Raw genomic sequence first — 21469 nt, 5'->3', positions numbered from 1 at the left:
CATTAACTCAAAGAGAAGCTATGTGATTGGCAATCATTTCACTTCCTTCTAAAAAAAAGTAGAAGTGCAGCTGTTTTTGAGGTCAGAGATTTACCGTTGGCACAGAAAAAAGTGTCTTCTATCTCAAGAACCTTGGTAAGCTAATGCTGAGATTCATATCTAAAAGTAAGTCTTAAAGTTTTGATTATTTGTTAATGCAAAATTAAAGAAAATATTTAAAATACTCAGATCAAATTAAGAAACAGATAATTGTGTGCAAACTGATAAAAAAAATTGAAGAACCTAGCTAAATGCATCGAGACTCTTAACAAGAAGTGTCTATATGTCACGACTGGCTGGAGGTTAAGAGAACAGGAAGCAGATAAAAGAAAAAAAATCAAATACAATACAGTTTAACGGCGAGGATTACCTTCAATAGAAAGGGGAATAAACAGAGCACATATAGATAGTGACAGCGTTAGAAGGGTTATAGGTTGGGTTAAGGAAAAAAGACAACTAAACACAGAAGCAAGAGTACTTCTGACAGCAATAGCTTTATTGATTGCTCAGCTTAGTCCATCGGTAAAAACAGAAGTACTTTCTAAGGAGATTTTAAAAAACTGTGTGTGTACTGAGAGTACACACAGTTCATGTCAGGAAGGTTTCAATCAATAGCTCAATCCAGAATAAAAAGAACAATTATACAAAGAAGCACTTAGCCAGGGATACTTTCTGTGAGACAGGAAACTAAATATACATACCTAGTGGTAGTAATAGCGTAGTCAATTTACCTGATTCAGGAAAAAGACACAGCTAAGCAAAATAGCAAAGAGGGAGGAGTACTTTCAACAACAAAAAGAAAAGAAAAAACTGTAGACATCAGTAATGGCAGTGAATATGCACTGGCGATAGCAGAATATGATTGGTCAATATGTTTGTCCAGGAGAAAAAAAGGCTGGCTAGCCGCAGAAGTACTGAGAAAGGAGTACTTTCTATAGGGAAGAAAAACAAGGAGAGTAAGCACAATTTAGTCTGTGCAAAACACAGGAGATAATGGAAGCACTAGTTTTTGTCAATTGCCTCTGTCCAGAAAACAAATACTAATAAACACAGAACCACTGAACAAGAAACACTGGTTCAGAACCAGTATATTTGTACTGAAATATACAAAATAATGAATTTAATTCAGATCAAATCAGACTATCAACTGGACCTGAGTCTGAAATAATCCAACTTTTCTAGACAAGTGCTGCGGCCTCTCTATCCTGCAAGCCACTTCATTAACTACATCTAGGCATAGCAAGGCCCCAGATCTATACATTTACTGTGAAAAACAAGGTGCTTCATCAAATAACACCAAACAAAACTGCTTGCTGGTATGAAAGAGTAACAGCAGCAGCTGTACAACATGAAAAATGTTGGTTGACCCCATGTGAACTTTCTGATTATGTGGAATTCAGATCTTTGTACATTACAGTTTTCTGCTGCTTCATAGCAACGAGGAGCTATTTACTGCTGAGCTTCAATGCAGCGGGGGCAACCAGGGTCAGTGTCAGGTTCAGATTCAGGTTCACACAGGCTGATAAGAAAAAGCGGCCTCTTGCTCTCACTTCATCCTTAATCCTGTCAACACCTCAGTGTGCCCACAGACGGACTCTCCCCTCTGACCTTTCTGTGTTTCATCAGACATCTCAGGAGTGAGACCCCTTCCTAGATTCACTTCCTCTGTCCGATAATCAATGGAACATTTTTACCCACTTCTTCTTAACCAACTCTCTGACATATTTTTTGAACCTTAAATTAGAGAATAAAAACTACACAAAGAAAGTTCACCTGCGAGGGCAGCAGCCACAGATAGCTTCTCACTTCTGTTGACATGTGAATGGAAGATCTCTCTTTCATATCCACTATTCACGAGGTTGCCCGGGGCAGCTGAAAACAGATCACCCTGAAAAACAAGATCCTTATGGACTCTAAGTCGTGATTAAACTCTTTTGGGTGCTTCAAAAACATGTTTCCTGTTTCAGGAGGAATGTTATCTTAACGATTATGTCATAAGCTAATATACAGCATCTCCTAAAGGTTCAGGACCAGAAATTAAATCCAAAGAAGACCTAGAAACTCAATTGCAAACTGAACAGCAAAATGTATAGCCCTGCAGAGGTTAGACAGCCACTAGTATATTGCCGTAAAGCATTAGGTGTACGATTGCATTTGGTCTCTTTATCATCATCACAGCTTTTCTTTAAATTGTTATAATAATGAAGGAAGAATCTTGAACAAGTTTACATATCTAAGATCGGAGTGTGTCAAAATTTGTGAAGCAAAAGTACAAGGTGTAGAATATTAGAAAGCTAGTGAATTTTTTTTGCTTCTTTCTGAAGTTTTTATCACTTTAAATATGTAAAAGGAAACAAAACCAATTCTATAGTCTTTTAGTATCTGTTCCTGACAACTAAAAAGAACAACGGCTGGAATTTCAATTTGATATTTGTATTTCAAAGCAAACATTTTTGTACATTTTTTATGCTTTGCTTTTCTATAACTGGTTTGCAGTGATAAAATTCAGTCACCACAACATGCATTTTTTTAAATCACAAAATAAATATAGCTACCGGTACATTAGAAAACAAAATAAACAAAATATTTTGATTTCACCCAGGATAAATATATTTTATATGTCTTGTTGCTTTTCCTATAGCCCCATGAGCCACATGTAAAAAACAAAACACTCCTCTCTAAGTGAAGCAAAAACTTTGCAGGGTTAAAGTGCGATTGACTCCTCTTTGAGAGCACAACCCCCATCCCCAGATAAATTTTGAAAAAGTCCACCAAAGTGGGCAGAACCGAGAGACACGTCAAGCGTGGGGATGAGTGTCCTGCAGAATAACCGTCAGAAGTCAGAGCAGAGGAAAGCCATTCCCTTGGTGTCCACACTGGAAATAAATCACACATTTGTTAAGCTGAGTAACGCAATCGATCAAAGCTGGCCACAGCCATGCACACTACTCCAACTCCTGACTCTCCACCAGGTGAGGCAATGAGTGAGATGGTTTTATACCCGGACTAAGACTGTGATAAGGTTGTACTAAGCTGTACCACTGCAACCAATAGGAAACTTTGACTGTTTAGGCACTGTTCGACCTAAGGAGGCCAGCACCGAGGCAGTTTTAGGCAAAATATTGCAGAACTAAACAAATTTACACACAAAAAAAGCCAAAATTTGCACAAAAACATGAAGATGGAGCGCTAAATACTTACAGTTTATCAGCAACATCAAGTTAATATAGGGGTTAGTTACACTATAAATTGTGGATTTGAGGGTGTCGACTTTAACAAGAGGGGTCAATTTTTTTCTCCATTTTGGAGTCTTATTGTCATTCAATTTGAAGTTATTCAAAATAAATACTTATGTCGATGCGTTTAAAGCTCGAACAAGAAAGGAGTCTCAGCTTTCAGTTCAATGAAGATGGAAATCTAGCATCTGTATTTTTTCTCAGCAGCAATTCTTAGTATTTGCTGGGTGAGTGAGGATGTTCTCTCCCTGTCAGCCTGCTTATGGCGGGACAAGCCTCGGCAGCATCCGCCTGACAGCAGCAGATGGACAAGGCTATTTACACCAGGCCTAACATTAGTTCCTCTGGGTTGCATGTCCGAGCAGGGACTCTGTCAGTACCACCTCTAACGTGAATATTTTAGCTGTCAGAGGCACGCCTGAGGTTCTGCAATACACACCATGTAAAAAACATACATGCTTATCGGCCACAGTGAACGATACAGTGACTGGTGTGCATACACCTGCTCCAGCGACAGGAATAAATGAACAGATACAGCAGCAGCGTGGAGAGCTCTCACCTTCAGTCCCGCCGCAGGAATCTACAGCCCACTCCGGACAACCATCTCTGCAAGCGGACAGAGCCCCAGGTTCGGCTCCTTTCCACGGGTTTAGCTCGGGTTAATATCAACTCAGTTCTCTTTTTTTCTTTTTTTTATCGCAGAGGTTTATCACTGTATGAGGCACCGCCGCACGCCTAACTGCTGCTGTTTCAATGGCAAAAGTACACACTTCCGCTCTGGACTTTCAAAGTAAAATGACCTTTAAGAAGTCATATGCCTTTATATTTGAAACATGCTTGACACTTTAATGTAAAATACAATGGTTTTTACTTCCTGAAATATCTTTGCCTCTTTAATGTCTCGACTTTACGTCACAGCCCCTAACCAATCACTCCTCAAATATAGCTACTTCCGGCACGTAGTATTATTGACGCATAACTGGAAATTTGGGTTTTTATGATGGATTTTAGATCTTTTGTAACTCTGGTCCACCATCAGGACCAGAGCTGGATTCAGAGCATCATCACACTTCTGCTGTCTTCAGCTGCCTGTTAAAAGCCGGTCTCTGACAACACAACAGCGACCTCAAAAGATATGCATAACGAGGGATATTTTTTCAGAAATTTTCAGGTTACAACCTTAAATTTCATTAGGATTTTGTTTACTACATCAACTCAAAGAAGAGGATGAAAGAGTGGAATGTATTTGGATTAATCTGTCTTTACTCTGATGCTTTGAAATTTATAAATCCATAAATTCTGAGGGCAAATTCAGTAATTTGTAATTTGAATTTTTTAAATAAATTTATTTTTAGTAATGCATCTTGCGGTGGAGTGACTTGACTTTGAGGAGTAATAAAGTATTATCAGCAAGCAAATAGAGCATCTTATCAAGGTCAAAAAGTAAAATCACAAGATAAAAATGTCTTTTTTTGTGCATATTTTACAAACACTATTTACAAAGCAATATTTACAAAACTATTTTTATAGGATCAATATAACTGATCCTGATTTTAAAAAAAACAAAAAACAAATGACTTTTTAGTTTACATGCAAAGGCTTAAAGAAAATCTGCTGGTGTGATGACAGAATAATGCAGCTGATCATTTTAGCAGCACAGGGCAAAGGCAAAGAATATGACAAATTTGGTGCATCAAAGAACCCACTGGACTGTAAATGTCTTTGACATAGGCAAGACCAGAGGAGTCACTGTTAGAACCTACAAGAACAAGCACAAAGATAAATGTGGTTCAGTTTGCAAGATGGTGAACTGGAAGGCATTATTATTTTTGCTGTAATTGAAAAGCATCAAAGCAAAAAGTACTGTCTGACCCAGAACTCACCTTTGTGTCCGTCTTATACGTAAAGTCTATAACTTTCTCGCCATTAACCAAGACATAAAGAGGTTGTGAAGGCACACCAAACACCTGGACGCCTCCCAGAAGAAGACTGGCCAAGGCTCCATTGAGGTTGAGAGGGTTGCTGACTATCTGTGACTGAAGTAAAGCAGAAATAATTAAACACATCTGTTAGTCAGAGTCCAAATAAATTCCTAATCATATTTAGGATTTACAATGATTAAAACTTCCAGATCAAACACAACTTCACTCTCATCTTAAGGTGCATTAAACAGACTTCAAACGTCTCGAAAGGGTTTAGTTAAGGTGGTATGAATACTTCTGCTAACCACTGTACCTACCTGTCCAGCAGTGAAGTTAACATAACAATAATTTTGTGTTTCAAAAGTTCTAAGGCTGTCTCCGTCATCCCAGAACAACTCCCCCCGTGCCCAGCCACCAGTGGACAGCGCCACCGTCAGGAAGAAATGGTTTTCACGTGAAGCTGCTGTGGTCAAAGCAGGTTCCTTCACAGAAAACAAAAGAAGATTATGCAGTATTTCAAAACAGTTTTTTTTTTTTTATTGAAATACAGCAACACGTTATGAAAGACACTATCAAGCTAATGAACATACCAGAATTAACCTTCAGACTGATTTGTGCAGTTTATCAAGCAAATCCTGTAAACTAAAACACGAGGAACAAATTTTCACTTTATCCATTAAGCCGAGACAAAAACTGAAATAAAATCCAAGCTACTTTCTCTGTAATTCTGTAGAGCTGACTCCCACCTGCTGGGGGATGATGTGCCCCTCCCTCACATGAACATTGATTGTTTCCAGCGGGGCCGATAGCTGAACGTACTGACCGTTACTGTGGAACGGCTGACCCTGTGAGAAAGCAAGAGATATAAGTGAAATAGAAAGGTCTTTTAAATTTTTACATATGGCATTTCATATTTTGTATAACCAAAAACTTCAATGTATTTTACCAAGGTACTATGTAATAGACCAACAGTAGTAGTGCATAATAGTGATGTGTAAAGAAAATTATGTATGACTTTTAACATTTCTTGCAATTAAAAAAGTGAGAACATTATTTTGTCTTTCAAGACATTTCTCTACTTGCTTTGCCCTTATAAATGCTGATCTTTTTTGCCCGATATTCTTAGCAAAATAGCTCAAGATCAGTCTGAATGGATGAAGAGAGCCTATGAAAAGAATTGATTTTAATCTTTAGGCATTATGTTTTACCAATTAGCACTGATCTTTGACTTGACCATTCAAACACATGACAACTATTTCATCTTTTATTATAGTCTCAGATATTTTGCAGAGGGCTTCCCACCACATATGGGGTTTTGCACTTTGCCCAAAAGGTTTAATTTTGGTCTCATTTTAGCAGAGCACCTTTATTCTGTGATTTAAAATACACAAGTGGACTCTATGGATGGATGGATGGATGGGTGAGTTAGGAACCAAATCGGTAGCACCGACCTTTATGGAGGGTTTCGGAGTAAAGGGAGCTAAACACAAAAGCACTTATCCAATTTTTTGTGTAAAAAGATTTCCAAAACAAAAAGCACATCAAAGTTTGTGGTTGTAGTTGTAAAATGAAAATATAAACAGGTTCAAAAGGTGTAAACACTTTCATAAGTAACAAAGACTGCACTGCTACTTACATTGTGCAGGTGGTACCAAGTTCCAGCAGGTAGGTACGCACTCAGCTCTACTGCCCCTTGCTCTAAAACAGGACTGATGAGAAGTGAACTCCCCCACAGGAACTGCTGGTCTATGGTCCGACAATGAGGGTCGGTGGGAAACCTGAGAGTTACAAAAACACAGAGAAAGGAATGAAAAGGGGTTGAGATATTTTAGTTTCATGTGACATTAAAAGGACAGAAGAAGAAAGTACATACTCCATGAAGAGGGGTCTAGCTACAGTGTCAGCAGATGTGTGTGCGCGATGGAAGAGTGTATAGAGGAACGGGAGAAGGGAGTAGCGAAGGTTCAACGCAGTCCGCATGGCTGCTTGGGCCTTCTGTCCAAATACAAACGGCTCCTGAGGCTGAGGGACAGGACAAGTGAAAACAGGGAAACTTCTCATAATATGAAACAAACGCTCACAAATCCCCATTACACTATAAAAACAATCACATAAACTTTGAGTCTCACAGCATTGGGCCTGTCATTGTGGTTCCTCATAAATGGATAAAAGGCGCCAATCTGCATCCATCGCACACACAACTCCTCGTTGGTGTTGCCTTCAAAGCCGCATATGTCCGCTCCCACCAGGGGGACTCCAAACAGGCTGAACTGCAGAACGGCTATGTAAAAATAATACAAAGGGAAACCATTGTATTCTGGCGCACGTTTGTATTGAGACTAAATTTCCACAAATATGCACTGGCATGACCTTTGACACTTGGCATTTACTCACCAGGGATGGAGAACCGAAGTTGCTCCCAGTCACTCCTCACATCTCCTGTCCACACTCCAGAAAATCGCCCGATGCCAGGGAACGAGGAGCGAGACAAAACAAAGGGTCTCTTCCCCTGAATGTTCATGAGAGCGCTGAGAATGAAAACATAGTAAACAGGATTAATGTGAAGCAAAACCAATACCTACATTTGCATGTTAAGAAGTTGCTTTATTGTAGTTTTTATCTCTTTATTCTTGAATTGTTGAATTTGTGTTATTTTAGAGTAACACCAATTCAAGTAATAATAACATGGTTGCATAGTCTGACCTGTGCGTTGCATACGCTTCAGTCAGTCCGTACAGATTGTGCAGGTTGTAATGACTGGACAGCTGCTGCTGTGCCGACATACATATGGTTCCTGAGTTCAATTGGCCTCCAACCACCCCTGTTTGTGTGATATTTGGAGAAGATTTATAGCTTCAATCTAATTGGGGGAAAGAAAGTTTTTTTTTTTTTCATTTCCAGCTATAAAGTACTACTACCCCTTCAACTTTTTCAGATTTTTTTGTTATCCCAAACTTCAAAATATTTTATTGTAATTCTGTGGCATAAAGTACTGAAGAATTGTTATGTGAAAAGATATACTACATTAATTTCAAATAATTTCACAAATAAAAATCTAAAAAAGCCTTTTTATTCATCCCTATTGTGCATTACATTTAGTTAGTTCGTTAAATAAAATCCAAAATATATACAGATTCAAGAGGTGTGAATACTTTTTTGGGCTACTATAGTTGCAAGCCAGTGATAAGTATCTAATACACTCACTAGGTGTGTATGGTGGTTTCTCAAGCTCGCTGTCAGGGCAGCCCACCACTGATCCCTGGACAAAACTGGACGGTTCATTCATATCCTGGTAGGAAGCAACAGCACAATGTCAATTATTTTAGAGATTTAAGCTTGTAAGTACTCAATCAGAAAATATGTCCTTTAGATGTAAACCAATGATCTGTTTAGTATGCTTCTTTGTTTTTGTGTACTCACTATCCACAGACCATCTACAGGAACTTTAGAGAAGAAGTCTCTGATGCAGTCCTCCCACCACTGCCTGGCCTCGGGTTTGGTGAAGTCAGGAAATGCTGTTGGGCCGGGCCAAACCTGTGTGCACAGGACAAACACCTGGCTTATGTGAAGGTAAATGAAGAGCTTAGTACTCAGGTGACTCAATATAATGATCTAAAAATGGGCTCAAACCTTGCCTATCAGAATGTCTCCAGATGCATTCTTAATAAACACGTCTCGTTTCACACCATTTTCAAAAGGCGGGTATGTTCCAGGGAGGCTGGTGCTGCTAATGCCCGGATCCTAGGGAAGAAACAAACCAAGATAAAATACTGGAGTTTCACTGTAAAAGAGTTTTTCTGCCATCTACTGGATAAGTTGGTCAACGACTACTTTTACTTTCATTTTATTGAAGTTGCTGTGAAAAAATGGTTGTAGATCCTGCTTCCTTTCTGAATTCTTATTAAAACAAACTGTAATAGTTAAAAATGTCAAATTTTAAAGATGTCCTACCAGAATGAGAATGTACTTTATGCCTTTCTTATGAAACTCCTGGACCATCTCCGGAAGATCACCAAATCGCACAGGGTCGAAGGTGAACACCCTTCGCTTGTCTGCATAGTCCAGGTCATTCCACTGCACATCCTGGAGGTGAAAAATATTAAATACTCTCAAAAATAAATGAAGCAACTGCATCAAAATATTTATACTTTCGACTTTTACAAAGTCCGACTGATTTTGGTATAATTGATCCTGTCTGTATTATTATAAAAGTAATAAAATTACTGATCCTGTCTGTATTTGCAAACTTAATTTTTAAAGTTCTTTAATATGTTTCTACAAAATAAAACCAAAATTTTCCAGATCACTTCTGGAAAATTCTTCTGCATGCAGTTAACATTTATGACATAATTAAGAATCTAACATATTACTAAACTCAGATATGTAGACTTTTAACAATAAAAATGTGTAAAAGACCAAGTATATTTTTTCCTACATACAATTAGCACGTGGTTTTGTTTCATTTACCATAGGAAAGTTTGCACTGTGCATGCGTTCTGCAACCATGCGGGTTGCATTAGTAGTTGTATATCCCCAGCGACAAAGATGAAAGCCCAGAGACCAATAAGGAGGCATCATGGGATACCCTGGAAAAAAAAACATAACAATGTCCACTCAAAAGCTACAAGTCACATACATGTTTGTATGTCTCGTACCATTTGGATATGTGTTACTAGAGCTCAGTAAAACAGGAAAATACATACCAATGACCTGGAGGTATTGTCGTGTCACACTTTGAGGGTCAGGACCCAAGAAAATGTACAGATCCAGGATTCCACCAGTGGATACCCATGTGAGAGCTGGTGTTGGCTGCAGTATCACTTCTACAGGGACATTTCAAAGGAGTTGCATATACTATATATAAGATACAATATGTCCGCAGAGTAGAGACTTTAAAAAAAGAAACATCACAAAAAGATTACGGAGGTTTTTGATTAGCTTTCACTGAGTTTTATTACGCATCTCAGTTTACATTTAAAAACCTCTGTTTTAGGTTACTTTTTTTGTTTTCCGTCTACATCCAGCATCCTCCAGTCACACATTAGTGCATAGAAGTGACACAAATATCCATAGTTTTCAAAAGAAAATTTGAAAAGTGGGGTTTTCATTTGTATTTATTTCCTTTGTGAAATGTAATTATTGTAAAGAAAATAAAACATTGTGAACACATTGTCCCTATGTCGACACATAGTAGTAGCAGCATCATGCTGTGGTAATCTTTCATCAAGGACAGAAAAGCAGGTCAGAAATTAATTCAAGATAGATGCAGTATTTTTTTTCTATGATCTACAATAGCCCTAATATGTCATTATGGAGATAATAATGTAAAAAGATGCTAAAACTTTAAAGGGTATGAATACCTTTTGCAAAGCACTATAGAATAGTATGTTTATTATCCAGTAAGAAAATTATGTGAAGAAACTTGCACCAGTCAAGAGTCAACATCTCATCAACGTTTGGATGATGAGATGAGACAATACATGAAAATGTATTATTTTGCACATGTTTCAGAGGTAAAATAATTTATGTCAACAACAATGTGCAGAGGGAAAGAGAGGACTACCGATTGCATTGCTGTTGAGAAGAAAAACCCCATGTGCTAAGCCGTCATCTTCCTGCACTATGTAGAATGGATGGGAGCCGTAGAGGTTAGCGTCAGCCTGTAGTGAAAGACAGAAGTTTATATATACAGCAGGAATGCATACAATTCATTCTGCTGAATATCATTCTGCTGCTAATATTTGGAAACCGACTTGGTGCACTCAGGTTGGTGCACTCACTGTAACAGACTCACATGTGGTGCCATGTCTCTGTTCCAAAGAGTCCATGATGTCCAGTTGAGGTCCAGGACGAGAGAGGTGTAATGTTCTCCAAGGCCGGACACCAAGGAGGAGGCCAGAGAGGTGGACAGCTGCAGGTATTGGTCAGCAAACAGCAAGGGAGCAACTGTGGTGTTCATACTAAACTCAGAAGGCAAAGACACAGATAATCTTTTATCAATTTCTTACTAATAATGGCAGCAGACAGGAAAGGCTGAGCATGCATGACCTCCACAGGGATTAAAGACAGAGATACATACAGAACCCTTCCATTGGACTTGCGTCGCACTATGAAACCGAAGGGATCATGCTGGAATTCGGTTGTGTAGAGAACATCCTGGGCATATGTTTCTGTCTGAAAGCTACCAGCTGGGAGGGGGACTTCATACCGCTGAGAGGATGGATCCTTTAACTACAGAGAAAACTTATGTCACTCAAACCCAAAAACAACCAAAAACATTCACATAATCACAGGTGAAGGATTAAAAGTCCTGAAAAAAGTTATTTAAATAGAGCTTGTCTTGGAAGAGACATTTATACACTTAAACATTTCCCTTTTTTCTTTGGTTATTTCATTTGACGTGTGCAAATAATTATCCGCAGAAGTTACCCAATTAAATAACTAAACTAAATCAATTAGAGGTTTTATTTAAACACTGGAAATAAACGGGGTTCACCTTCCATCATCACAAATACTATAAAAATTAAGTGGCTTAATTCAAAAGCACATCTCACTTTACTTATTTTCAAAACCACATATCATTTTTATTCCACTTTGCAATAATGCACCACATTGTGCTCCCCTAACACATAAAATCTCTGTGAAATATATTGAAGTTAATGGGTGTAATGTGAAAAATGTGGAAAAAGTTCGAGGGTTATGAATGCTTTTGGAGGGTACTGTAAAACAAACTCGGAACCAGGCTATAATAACATTTAAATCTAATGCATTATATTCAATTACTGGCATAAACAACCACAAACTGAAAGAAAGCTCTAAGCAAAGCACTGAGAAATCGTGTTGGGTGCAAAAACACTTTAAATGATAAGAATTGCGCACATTTTTGATTTTAAATACTCACAACAACGTGAAAGCAGCTTGCAGTCTCCGCTATGACTTCCAGGCTCAGAGTGACGATATCTTTGGGGAGATAGGAAGGGCTGGCCCTGGTCAGGGTGGCAGTCTGACCCTTCTTACTGGGGGTGAGGGGTCCCATGTCATAGCCTGGGTACAGGGCAGGGAAGAAGCACCAGGGTGGTCCTGCAGATCCAGGTAGAGGAGCATAGCAGCATCCCCTGTCCTCACACTCCTCTTGGCTCAACAACCTGTCCCTGCCACAGTCAAACCGACTCTCTGGAGCTGTGGTGCATTCAGGTTCTCTGGAATTTTCGGTTGTTTGGGAAATATCTCGGTGGATGTCACTCTTTGGTTCTCTGGGATAAGAATAACCAGGCTTTTTACGTAGCATGACTTCATAATGATCAAAATGACCTGACCTAACGAGTCTGCCTTCATTGTTGAACAAAAGATCCTTGTATAAACACGCTAACAAAGACAGAGAAAGGAGGAGCACTGTGGTAGACAAAATACCCATCCTTTTCAAAACACTTAAATAAATTCCTGTTTAGCACACCGTGCTATGTCAAAGCTATTGCTGCTAATTAAAAACATATGACTCAATAAAAAAAAGACCCGATGCACGGTGGCATATGTATAATTTAAATTAAACTGTTATTAACAAAAATAAGTGACAGGAGAAATAATGCTGTAACGATGTCAAAGCCAACAGCAGCTACAGAGGTAGCAACAGAGAAGCTAAAAATAGTAAGGCAAGCGTGCTAGGACAAACTAAAATGCTAATGCTTCAGGGTAAAATCCAGTAAATGAAAAGTTCTTATCGACAAACCGATTAATAAAAACGGTTTTTAAATGTGCAGAGTACTGAATATTATTTTTGTTGTTGCTAATTAGGACTTTTGGTCAACTCTATCTATATTCATAGACTTTAGTTCACTACTTTTAATGTAAATAAATATGCCTCATAACCTAACCAAAACCAATGGATGGATTTTTACCTTAATGCTGAACAATATTTTTACCACAAATTTATAGAAACAAATATATTTTATATATTCCTCATCTTTAGATTAACTTGCATCAATAAAAAATAATGAAACATTCAATCAAAAATGGAAAGTCTGAGGACATCCACATCCAAGTCACAATGAAGTCTTGGAGAAGAAACAAAAATCTAGAAGGGACTGTACTTACTGTAATAATGCTACTTAACAAAGACTTTAAGAAAAAACATTAAAGGTAAATGCCACTTCCCTACATCTTCAATTATTTTTTCTCTAATATTCTTTATGATTGACAAGTCTATCTTCAAAACATGGACTTACCTGAAATAATTTGTATCAAATTTGATAGAGTCAAATTGATACAACTTCAGTTTTAAAAAAACTTTTTATTTCATGCAGATATGTTACAAATAGGACTTTGAACAACAAACACATTTAAAAGCTCCAACGATTCCTTCATGAGATAAAAAACATTTAATATGAAACAAAACCGGTGCTCACTAACTAGTTTACAGATTTACTCTATCAAAATCTGTTTACCGTTAACAGTGGTGTTCAAGGTGTTAAAGGTGTTCAACTGCCAACTGTACAATCTCAAAGTTTTGGAAAGTATATTGGACACTTTAGGATTTTCTTGATTCAGCCATGGAAAACATTGTTCTTCAGCTCACAAACATATAGGTACAATACAGTTACAAAGCAGCAGATAGTGGTCAACACTTTTTATGAAATGTCATTTATGTTAATACATTGAGAAATAGAAAAGAGCAAACAGTGAGAAATGTCCATAAATAACCTTACCACTAACAAACGACAGTGCAGTACTCGATAACTAACATAACTTGTGCATCAGCTTGTTTTGTGAGATTAGCATTTAATTAAACAATTCTTGTGATTGCTATTTTTTGACAAGAATGTTGCATGCAACGGGACCTCTAAAGGTGAACCCCAGGTAGAAGGTAATGTTTTCATTACCATGAGGCACCGAAGGCACAAAGAGAGGCAGGATATTAAATTTCTTTTTCTGGGGGCCCTCAAGGTACACCACCCTGTCCTCGGTCCATCCAGAAACACGCTTCAACATGCTGGCAATTTCAGGACTTTTCCATGCCTCACCTCTGAACCACTTCAGACGCCTCTCAGAGACCGAGAACCCCTTTGTGATTTTGTCAAACTTTCTCTTGTGGACAAATTTATCCAGCCCATCCCCGTTTCCCAAGTAAAAATGGGTGTAGATCCTTCTTTTCCGCTGGGGAATGTCTTTCATCTTGGCCCAGTAGCCTTTTTCAAGGTGTTCAACTGCCGACTGCACAATCTCATATTTGCTTTGTCTCTCTTGGTCTGTATCATTATCCTCAGGCCAGAACAGTATGGTAAGCAAGAACAAGGCACTTGGCAAACATTTCCTTTTATCATTTGGAAATTGGCGACAAAGAGCTTGTAGCTCTTTCAGCGGGTCTGCTTTTTGTGGTTGAGGGGACAGACAGTTTAGGGAAATGTGTGCTGCTACGTAATTGACAATATCCCTTTGTGTAAATTTGGCCTTTAATGGGTTGCTGGGATATAGAGTAAGGATATGCTCCAAACGACCTACTGCATCCTTCTGGTCAGCTAGTTTTGAGAGGATCGATATGATGTTTCCTCCACCAAGATGATAGATAATCATGCGTTTCTGAAAAGGTGTAAGTTTGCTTTCGATTGTCTGGCATTTTTTCAGAAGCATAGCAGAATCTGCTTCACTGAAGTACTTGCCATATTCAGCAGATTTCTTTGCTAGCCATGTGAGTGGATGACTTATCTTTTCTTCAGGACTCTCAGGAGTCTCCTCTTCATCTCCAATGTCTGTCTGGAAGTAGCTGAGGTCCTCTGAAATCCATTCCAGGGCATCTTGCATTGTTTTGTGAAGTTTCTTCAAACGGCCATGAAATGGTTCCCAGGCACGGTTGAGTTCCTCTGGGATGTAATCTGTTAACAGGTACTTCATACATTCAGCGTGGCCATTGGTTCTGTTTGCAAACACTTGAAGAGAGGAAATCAGTTTGAGTAGGCTGCATCCAACCTCAACCTCAGAAAAAAATCCAGAGCTATTAACATCTTCCATCTCTGCGTTGGCTGCCGTCTCACATTCTTGAAAGCACTCAAGAGCTTTCAGGGCGGTCTCCACAGCATCCACTGTGTCTTGGGGCGTCTTTGGTTTGCTCTCGTTTTCTATTGCTTTGCATTTTGCTTGGAACCATTTTCTGTACACCTGCCCTTTTGTATCTAGTATGTATGAGTTATTGGGCAGCTGCTTAGCTGCTGTCTCCGCCCAGTGTTTTGCCTCTTCAAACTTCTCATAGGTGTAATGAAGTCTAGCAAGCTGTTGGGCAAAGAAAGGGTCTTCATTGAAACACTCAAAGGCTTTTTTTAACAACTCAATTGCTTTGTTGGGGTTTTTCTCAATGTCACACACATGCTCAATAAGGGGAGAGAAGAAACTATCACATTCATCCCCTTTACTGATTCTGGACCGCCTTAGGAAGAGATGTCTTAAAAATGTCAAATACTCCTCCCTTCCAAATCGGTGATCAAACAGCACCTTCTCGCAGAGCAAATTCATTGCCAGTCTGCTTTGGGTCTGTTTGCCCTTCAGAAGTTGTTGCAGAATTTCTTTTGCAACAAGGGGGTGGATGATTCTGATTGATTCAATGTGTGTCTTGTCATCTCTGAGGTGCAAGAACACCAGCTTGGCCTGATCACTGAGTAAACTCTCAAACGCATGCTGACGGAACCTCTCTAGGTGAACGGTTAAGGCAAGCAAAGCTTCACAATGAGACTGAGAAATGAAGGAGTTTTGAACATACGTGTTCAGTAAAGCAACATAATGCATAAGATGAGTCACAACAGATTTTTGATCAATATCCTGAAGTAAATGTTTCACAAAGTCTTGAATGTAATCTGGGGAGAATCCTTCACTCATCAAAACAAATGTTAAAATGAACTTAGGTGCATAGCGTTCCTCGAGAGTTTGTCGTTTACCAGCAAACTTTCTCTTTTCCTGATCAGACAGTTTGTGGGTTACAGACACATTCTGTAGTGGAGACTCTTTGCATTTCCTCTCTGGATCGTGGGAACGTCTGCAGCTCAACAAGATGAAACAAAGGGTTCCATACTGGATTTGTTTGATGTTCACAGCAGCCTCTAGTTCATTTCTCAGATCACCTATATATTCCTTGTCAATGTCTTCGAAAAGAAGCAGCACAGGGAGGCACAACTGTGGATCTTTTTCTTCATATTCTCTTAGCTCTACAGCATGCTGAGCAACTACAGAGGCTGGGTAAGACTTCACAACTGCACATCTCAGATCCTTCCTGTTGTGCCACAACACCTGTCTTGCCACAGTGCTACCACCACTTCCTGGGTGATGGTAAATGTTTATACAGTTTACAGGAGTTTGATCAGCATTGGATTTCAAGACATCATTAAGAAGTCGGGATGTCTCATGATATGCATCTCTTTCAATAACGTCTTCGACATACTTGTGGTCAGCAAGCCAGAAATTGAGCCAGGTGACTCTCCCACCTCGGTAAAACTGATGTTCAATGTTTTCTTTCTCCTCCTTGATGAATTCTTTGGTGCTTTCATCACAATGGTTGACGGCAATAATTTCCAGGGAGTACATTTGCTCTTCTATCTGTGTTTCAAGAAGACATGTCCCTTTCACAAAGACAGGCAGGTGTTTCCTGACATGTGCTTTGATGGGCTGTACATGCTGCAAAGTTGCATTAACATGACTCATCTTCATCCCAACAATGCTCGAGTTGTTAACAGCTTCTTTTCCACAGGAACCCTCTGCAAAGCTTTGCCACTTGTGGTAGTTTTTTTCACATTCACAGATACAGATTATGTCCTCATGACCTTCCATGTCTGTGAAGAACTCATAAAACGTGTGCAGGAGTGGCTTTTCTACAGGAGATGTTAGCAGAAAAATTACTTGAAATGTCCCTTTTGGGAGAATTTGTTTACAAATTAGAGACACAGATTCCCGCAGGAAAGTCATTTTTGTCTTGATCCAGGTCATTTCATCACATGATGTTTCATTCCCTTTGAAATCGGAGCGGCCATTGCAAAAGATCCAGCTAGTCTGCTCAAACAGATGCAGGTGGTTGGTGAAATCCTTTATGTTCATGCCAGCAGGCATTCTGTAGCTCTGCAGAAAATGCATGTTTGCAGCATGGTGCTCAAGGTACTTGCTGCACAGACCTGATATCTTTGAATCTGGGTCAAAGTCAAATACACAGAACACATTCATGTTGAGCAGCCAGTCGATATTACTGAGATCGCTGGATTTGAATTTGTTTGTGACTAGTATGAACCATTTGTCTTTTGTGATGAATTTCTTTCCACTTGTCAGGAGCATTGTGAGCTTCCTTCCAAGATCTTGGCAGATCTCTGGAGCAATGAGAAACTGCTTTTTCTCTGCTTCGTCTCTTTGAGTGTCCCGATCCTTGACTCTCTGGTAGAAATCCCCTAAGTCTTTATCACTCACCGGCTCGGTTTTTGAGCCAACCCTTCGAAAAATCACTTCTTTCTCAAACTCTAATTTGTTGGTCGCCTCTTTAAAATTTGGCAGGCGCACTGTATACACCCTATTCTTCACAATGCTTAGTAAAGGCACAATGTCTACCTCCACCACATATCTCTTTTCTGTACTTTCTCGATCCATAACTTCAATGAACCTTGGCGGCCGCACACACTGAAGTACTTGCTCCTTGTCAGAGCGGAAACTTTTTTCACTGAGGTCCAAAGCATCTACAAAGATGTCCTTTTCTTTTATGGGAATCCCAATTATCTCACCATGCACATATCCTTCATTCTCCTTGCTGTCCATCACGCCAAAATGTATGGTGCCATTTGATCTGATATTCATGCAACCAGTTGCGAATTTAAAAACTTCCCTGGCAAACTTTGCTTGGAGTCTTGTACGGTCCAGTGTGGCAGCTGTAGCAAAAGACTTGTATTCATGGCAAGGAGATATTAAATTGAAAGCCCCTGATTCAGGTTGGAGGACTCTGTGCTTTAAGTAGATCAAATCAATCCCGTCTTCATCAAACGGTCTTGGTTTGCAGTCCTCCTTTGAAGACAACACACATTCTTTCTGAACATTTTGTCTCTCTTTGGAAACGTCTCTGTCTCTGGCAGGAGCTTCAGAACCTTCCTCTGTTGTTTGAGAACCTTCAACTGATTTTTTTTGCTCCAACTCAGACCTTTTGCCTATAGTGATTTGTTTGTTCTTCTGAGAGTTAAGCAATGCATCTCTTTTTTGGATAATCAAATGAGCAGGTCCCGATTTCATGCAAATCTCTGTTTTTAAAAAGTCCTCTGTCAGAGCAAGTAGGGTTTGTCCATCTACTTCCTCTTCATGGAGCTTTTTTATATATTGCTCCTTCACTCCAATCGACCTCAGCCAGGCACTTACATCAGACTCAGTCCAGTTTATAGGTGACTTCTCAAGGTGTTTTGCTAGAAAGAAGAGACAAAAATACTTAAAGTTCTATTTTTTGTAGAGATCAGAAAAACAATTTATTTTATAATGTTTACATGTTGACACACGTAAACATTACACACATACCCAAGTTTGTATCTCACTTATTTTCTAGAGATTTTTATTGACTTCCTTCAAATTCAGAAGTTTGTGTAAGTCTACTATGCCTTTAGTGCTTTATGAAAGCCCAAATGATAACGTACAGGTTTGATTAGCCTCTGACAGGTTAATTCACAAGAGTTAACTGGAGACACACCTGTAGATGTTTTGAAGGCAATAACTGGACCATACCACTTCCTTATGTGATATCATACAAAAGCAGAAGAAATCAGGCAAGATATCAGGGAGCTAACTGTGGATCTCTACAGATCAGGTTCCTCCCTGGAGGTGAATTACCAGATGTCTGAAAGCACCACACTCCTCTGTTCAATTAAATGCAAATATTAACACCAGGGATATGTTTAGGTATCATACCATTTAGGAAAGAGATGGGCTCTGTGTCTCAATATGAATCAAATGAAACGCATTTTTTGTTTAGGTGAAAAATGTGCAAATCACCTCCAGACCAAAACCAAAAGCCCTTGTTTAAGCTAGCAAAACAGTGTTTTAATCCACCGCAAAAAGACTTAATTGCTGAAAAAGCCAGATTACAGTTGGGCAAATGCATTCAGAAGGAGAAGATTTGCATTAAAAGAACATAATTTTAATTGTGGTGGGGGAAACAGCATCAAATTTTTGTTGTAAGACGGACCGTTGTACTTTACATAATAAATTGAATCATCGGGAAAGAACATGTTGTGGAAACACCTCGTGATTATCTTTAGAGTCTCAGAAAGTTTAAGCCTGACCACAAATAGGTCTTCCATATGAACAATGAACCCAAGCATGCCATCAAACTAGTTTCAGAGGCTTACTGACAACACAGTCAAAGTTTGGGCGTGGCCAACATGCCCAAACTTTGGGCGTGCTGGTCCAAAGTTTGAGCCAACACGCCTGAGTCAACTGAACACAAAGCCTTGAACTTAGTCCCATAGAAAATCTAGCACAATAATATCGACAATATTAATTGACCTAAAACCAGAAATGCTAAGTCAAAATTCATGTTAGACAATGAGAACATATGATTAAATGATTTAACTGTATATTGAGTGCAGGTAAACTTACCCATGGTTCTTTTTCTTTTTCACTACCTCAGTTGTGACATTTGCATCTCATTATCTCCACCCTGCAAAAAATATAATAATGCATGAATGCAGCAAAGTATGATTTCTAGCGTCAAACTGACAGTCAAACTTTTAATTCAATTCACTATATTTGTCCCTGTGGGGCAATTTCAAGGCACAAGTAGTACAAAAAACACAAGAGTATTAACTCACACAACAGAATTCATAAAATTCACACATAAAAGTCTAAATATATGTACTTAGTACTAGAGTAAACATGATGGTATCAGTGTTATGATCAGGCACTGCTTTGATGCCTCAAGTGAGGAAAATCCTGATGGAGAAAGTTAAAAAGTATGTGCTCAAAAATACAAAATGAAGGTTTTGGAGTGGCTTAGTCAAAATCTGGACTAAAATCTGTTTGTTGTATGACATTAAACAAGTTGTTTTGCTTGAAAAGCCTTTACAATGGGTGAATGTAAACAATTTTGCAAAGAACAACCAGTTAGTTTAGGGTGGGGAACAAACGTGGAGAAGCAGCATTCAGCTTCTATGCACCACAAATCTGGAACAAACTTCAAGAAAACTGCAAAACAGCCAAAACACTCAGTTCCTTTAAATCTAGACTAAAAACCCCACCTGCTTGAAGTTGCTTTTGAAATATAATCATGAAACATTAATTAATAATCTGATGTGTAATGACTCCAAAATGTAATGTTGACTGTGTGTTCTGACTTTGTATTTTTGTGCTTTTATGATGTAAAGCACTTTGAAATACCTTGTTGCTGAAAAGTGCTATACAAATAAAATTTGATTGACTGATTTTTTTCACATAGGGCCACATAGCTTTTTGTTTACAAATGAATGAAATATTTTTTTGGAAAACCTGATTCTCTATTTACACAAATTATCTGTGTCTGATAATTGTCTGAAACATTTGTTGGACAACAAACATAAAAAGATGCAATCAGTAAAGGAGAAAATACTTGTTCACACCACTTTATGACAGCAGACAATTCAAATCATTATCTGTAACACAGTATCTATAGTTTACTTCTAGATGAAAGAAACAAAGCAAAAAAATGAGCTGAACATAATACAAAGTGCTGATTCATGCTACAAGCAAAAACATGCTGCCAGTCTAATTATATTATCAATACCTCAGACAGACCACAAAATTAGATACAATTCCCTAAATGTACAGAAATACTCACTTCAGCAGATTTCCAGAGTGAGTCGTGCGTCCCATGAGGCTCGCCCAAGGCTATAAAAAAACAGAGGAGGATTATATGAACGGTGAGATGCGGAATGTTAAATATGGAAAAAGATTAACAAACCCGTTTCCTACGTTGGATGGAAAACGCGAGAAAAACAGACGGTTTTGGTTACTTTGCCGCCCAGAGCTGCTCTGTCTGACCAACCGAGTCTTTTCTCTCCAGCTGCAACTCGAGTCAAATTCCGGGCTCCGGACCGTACTGCGCATGCTCAGAAACCCTGCTGCCTTGAGTTTCGGTTTTGAGGAAACTAACAGGGCGGAACATCACAATTGTACCTTTATAGGACACAAAACGTCATAATATAACGGGGCAATTACATTTCTACTGAATATATTTACTGATAAGAACTGTATTGAATTGCCTTAAGATAAAGAAACAAGCCTTTAACCAACTTTTTCTTTTTTAAT

The 21469-nt window shown here is 38.8% G+C and overlaps 3 protein-coding genes across 6 annotated transcripts in view; all 3 read right to left on the bottom strand.

Moving 5' to 3' along the window:
* tbc1d16 (TBC1 domain family, member 16) overlaps positions 1-3930 on the bottom strand; it is a 28744-nt gene extending 24814 nt beyond the window's left edge. For both annotated transcript variants that reach the window (XM_028042350.1, XM_028042351.1), the window contains exon 1: positions 3835-3930. The gene's annotated coding sequence lies outside the window, so the exon portion shown is untranslated. The remainder of the gene's footprint in view (positions 1-3834) is intronic.
* On the bottom strand, positions 515-12860 carry gaa (alpha glucosidase). Of its 2 annotated transcripts, XM_028042348.1 has the most exons (19): positions 12099-12860; positions 11277-11428; positions 10992-11157; positions 10761-10857; positions 9901-10020; positions 9665-9783; positions 9149-9280; positions 8828-8938; positions 8618-8731; positions 8402-8486; positions 7901-8018; positions 7592-7725; positions 7327-7478; positions 7071-7219; positions 6834-6975; positions 5944-6042; positions 5515-5679; positions 5159-5311; positions 515-5034 (listed from the first exon to the last, which is right to left on the bottom strand). In XM_028042348.1, the coding sequence occupies exons 1-19, from the start codon at positions 12609-12611 to the stop codon at positions 4969-4971; spliced, it is 2787 nt and encodes a 928-aa protein (XP_027898149.1). In that variant the 5' UTR covers positions 12612-12860; the 3' UTR covers positions 515-4968. The 2 variants fall into 2 exon arrangements, with proteins under 2 accessions (XP_027898149.1, XP_027898150.1); XM_028042349.1 differs by lacking the exons at positions 515-5034; positions 5159-5311 and adding an exon at positions 5788-5839 and having other exon boundaries at positions 5569-5679.
* Positions 12861-13464: 604 nt separating this feature from the next.
* Positions 13465-21270, bottom strand: samd9l (sterile alpha motif domain containing 9 like). Of its 2 annotated transcripts, none has more exons than XM_028042000.1 (4): positions 21134-21270; positions 21000-21049; positions 19787-19847; positions 13465-18597 (listed from the first exon to the last, which is right to left on the bottom strand). In XM_028042000.1, the coding sequence occupies exons 3-4, from the start codon at positions 19788-19790 to the stop codon at positions 13997-13999; spliced, it is 4605 nt and encodes a 1534-aa protein (XP_027897801.1). In that variant the 5' UTR covers positions 19791-19847; positions 21000-21049; positions 21134-21270; the 3' UTR covers positions 13465-13996. The 2 variants fall into 2 exon arrangements, with proteins under 2 accessions (XP_027897801.1, XP_027897800.1); XM_028041999.1 differs by having other exon boundaries at positions 13465-18600; positions 21134-21269.
* Between the last annotated feature and the right edge of the window lie 199 nt (positions 21271-21469).

This window comes from Xiphophorus couchianus, chromosome 16 (assembly GCF_001444195.1).
Source record: "Xiphophorus couchianus chromosome 16, X_couchianus-1.0, whole genome shotgun sequence".
Taxonomy (NCBI): Eukaryota; Metazoa; Chordata; class Actinopteri; order Cyprinodontiformes; family Poeciliidae; genus Xiphophorus; species Xiphophorus couchianus.
Note: the sequence above shows the minus strand (reverse complement) of the source record. Positions and strands in the feature narration are given on the sequence as shown.

Bases quoted from the DNA above. Each gene is read 5' to 3' on its own strand.
- gaa (XM_028042348.1), bottom strand. From the start codon at position 12,611: ATGGGTATTTTGTCTACCACAGTGCTCCTCCTTTCTCTGTCTTTGTTA. The intron at 7,220-7,326 runs GTGAGACTCAAA...CCTGTCCCTCAG, and splicing joins ACAATGACAGGCCCAATGCT to CCTCAGGAGCCGTTTGTATT. The intron at 6,043-6,833 runs GTAAGTAGCAGT...GCTTTCTCACAG, and splicing joins CTTGGTACCACCTGCACAAT to GGTCAGCCGTTCCACAGTAA.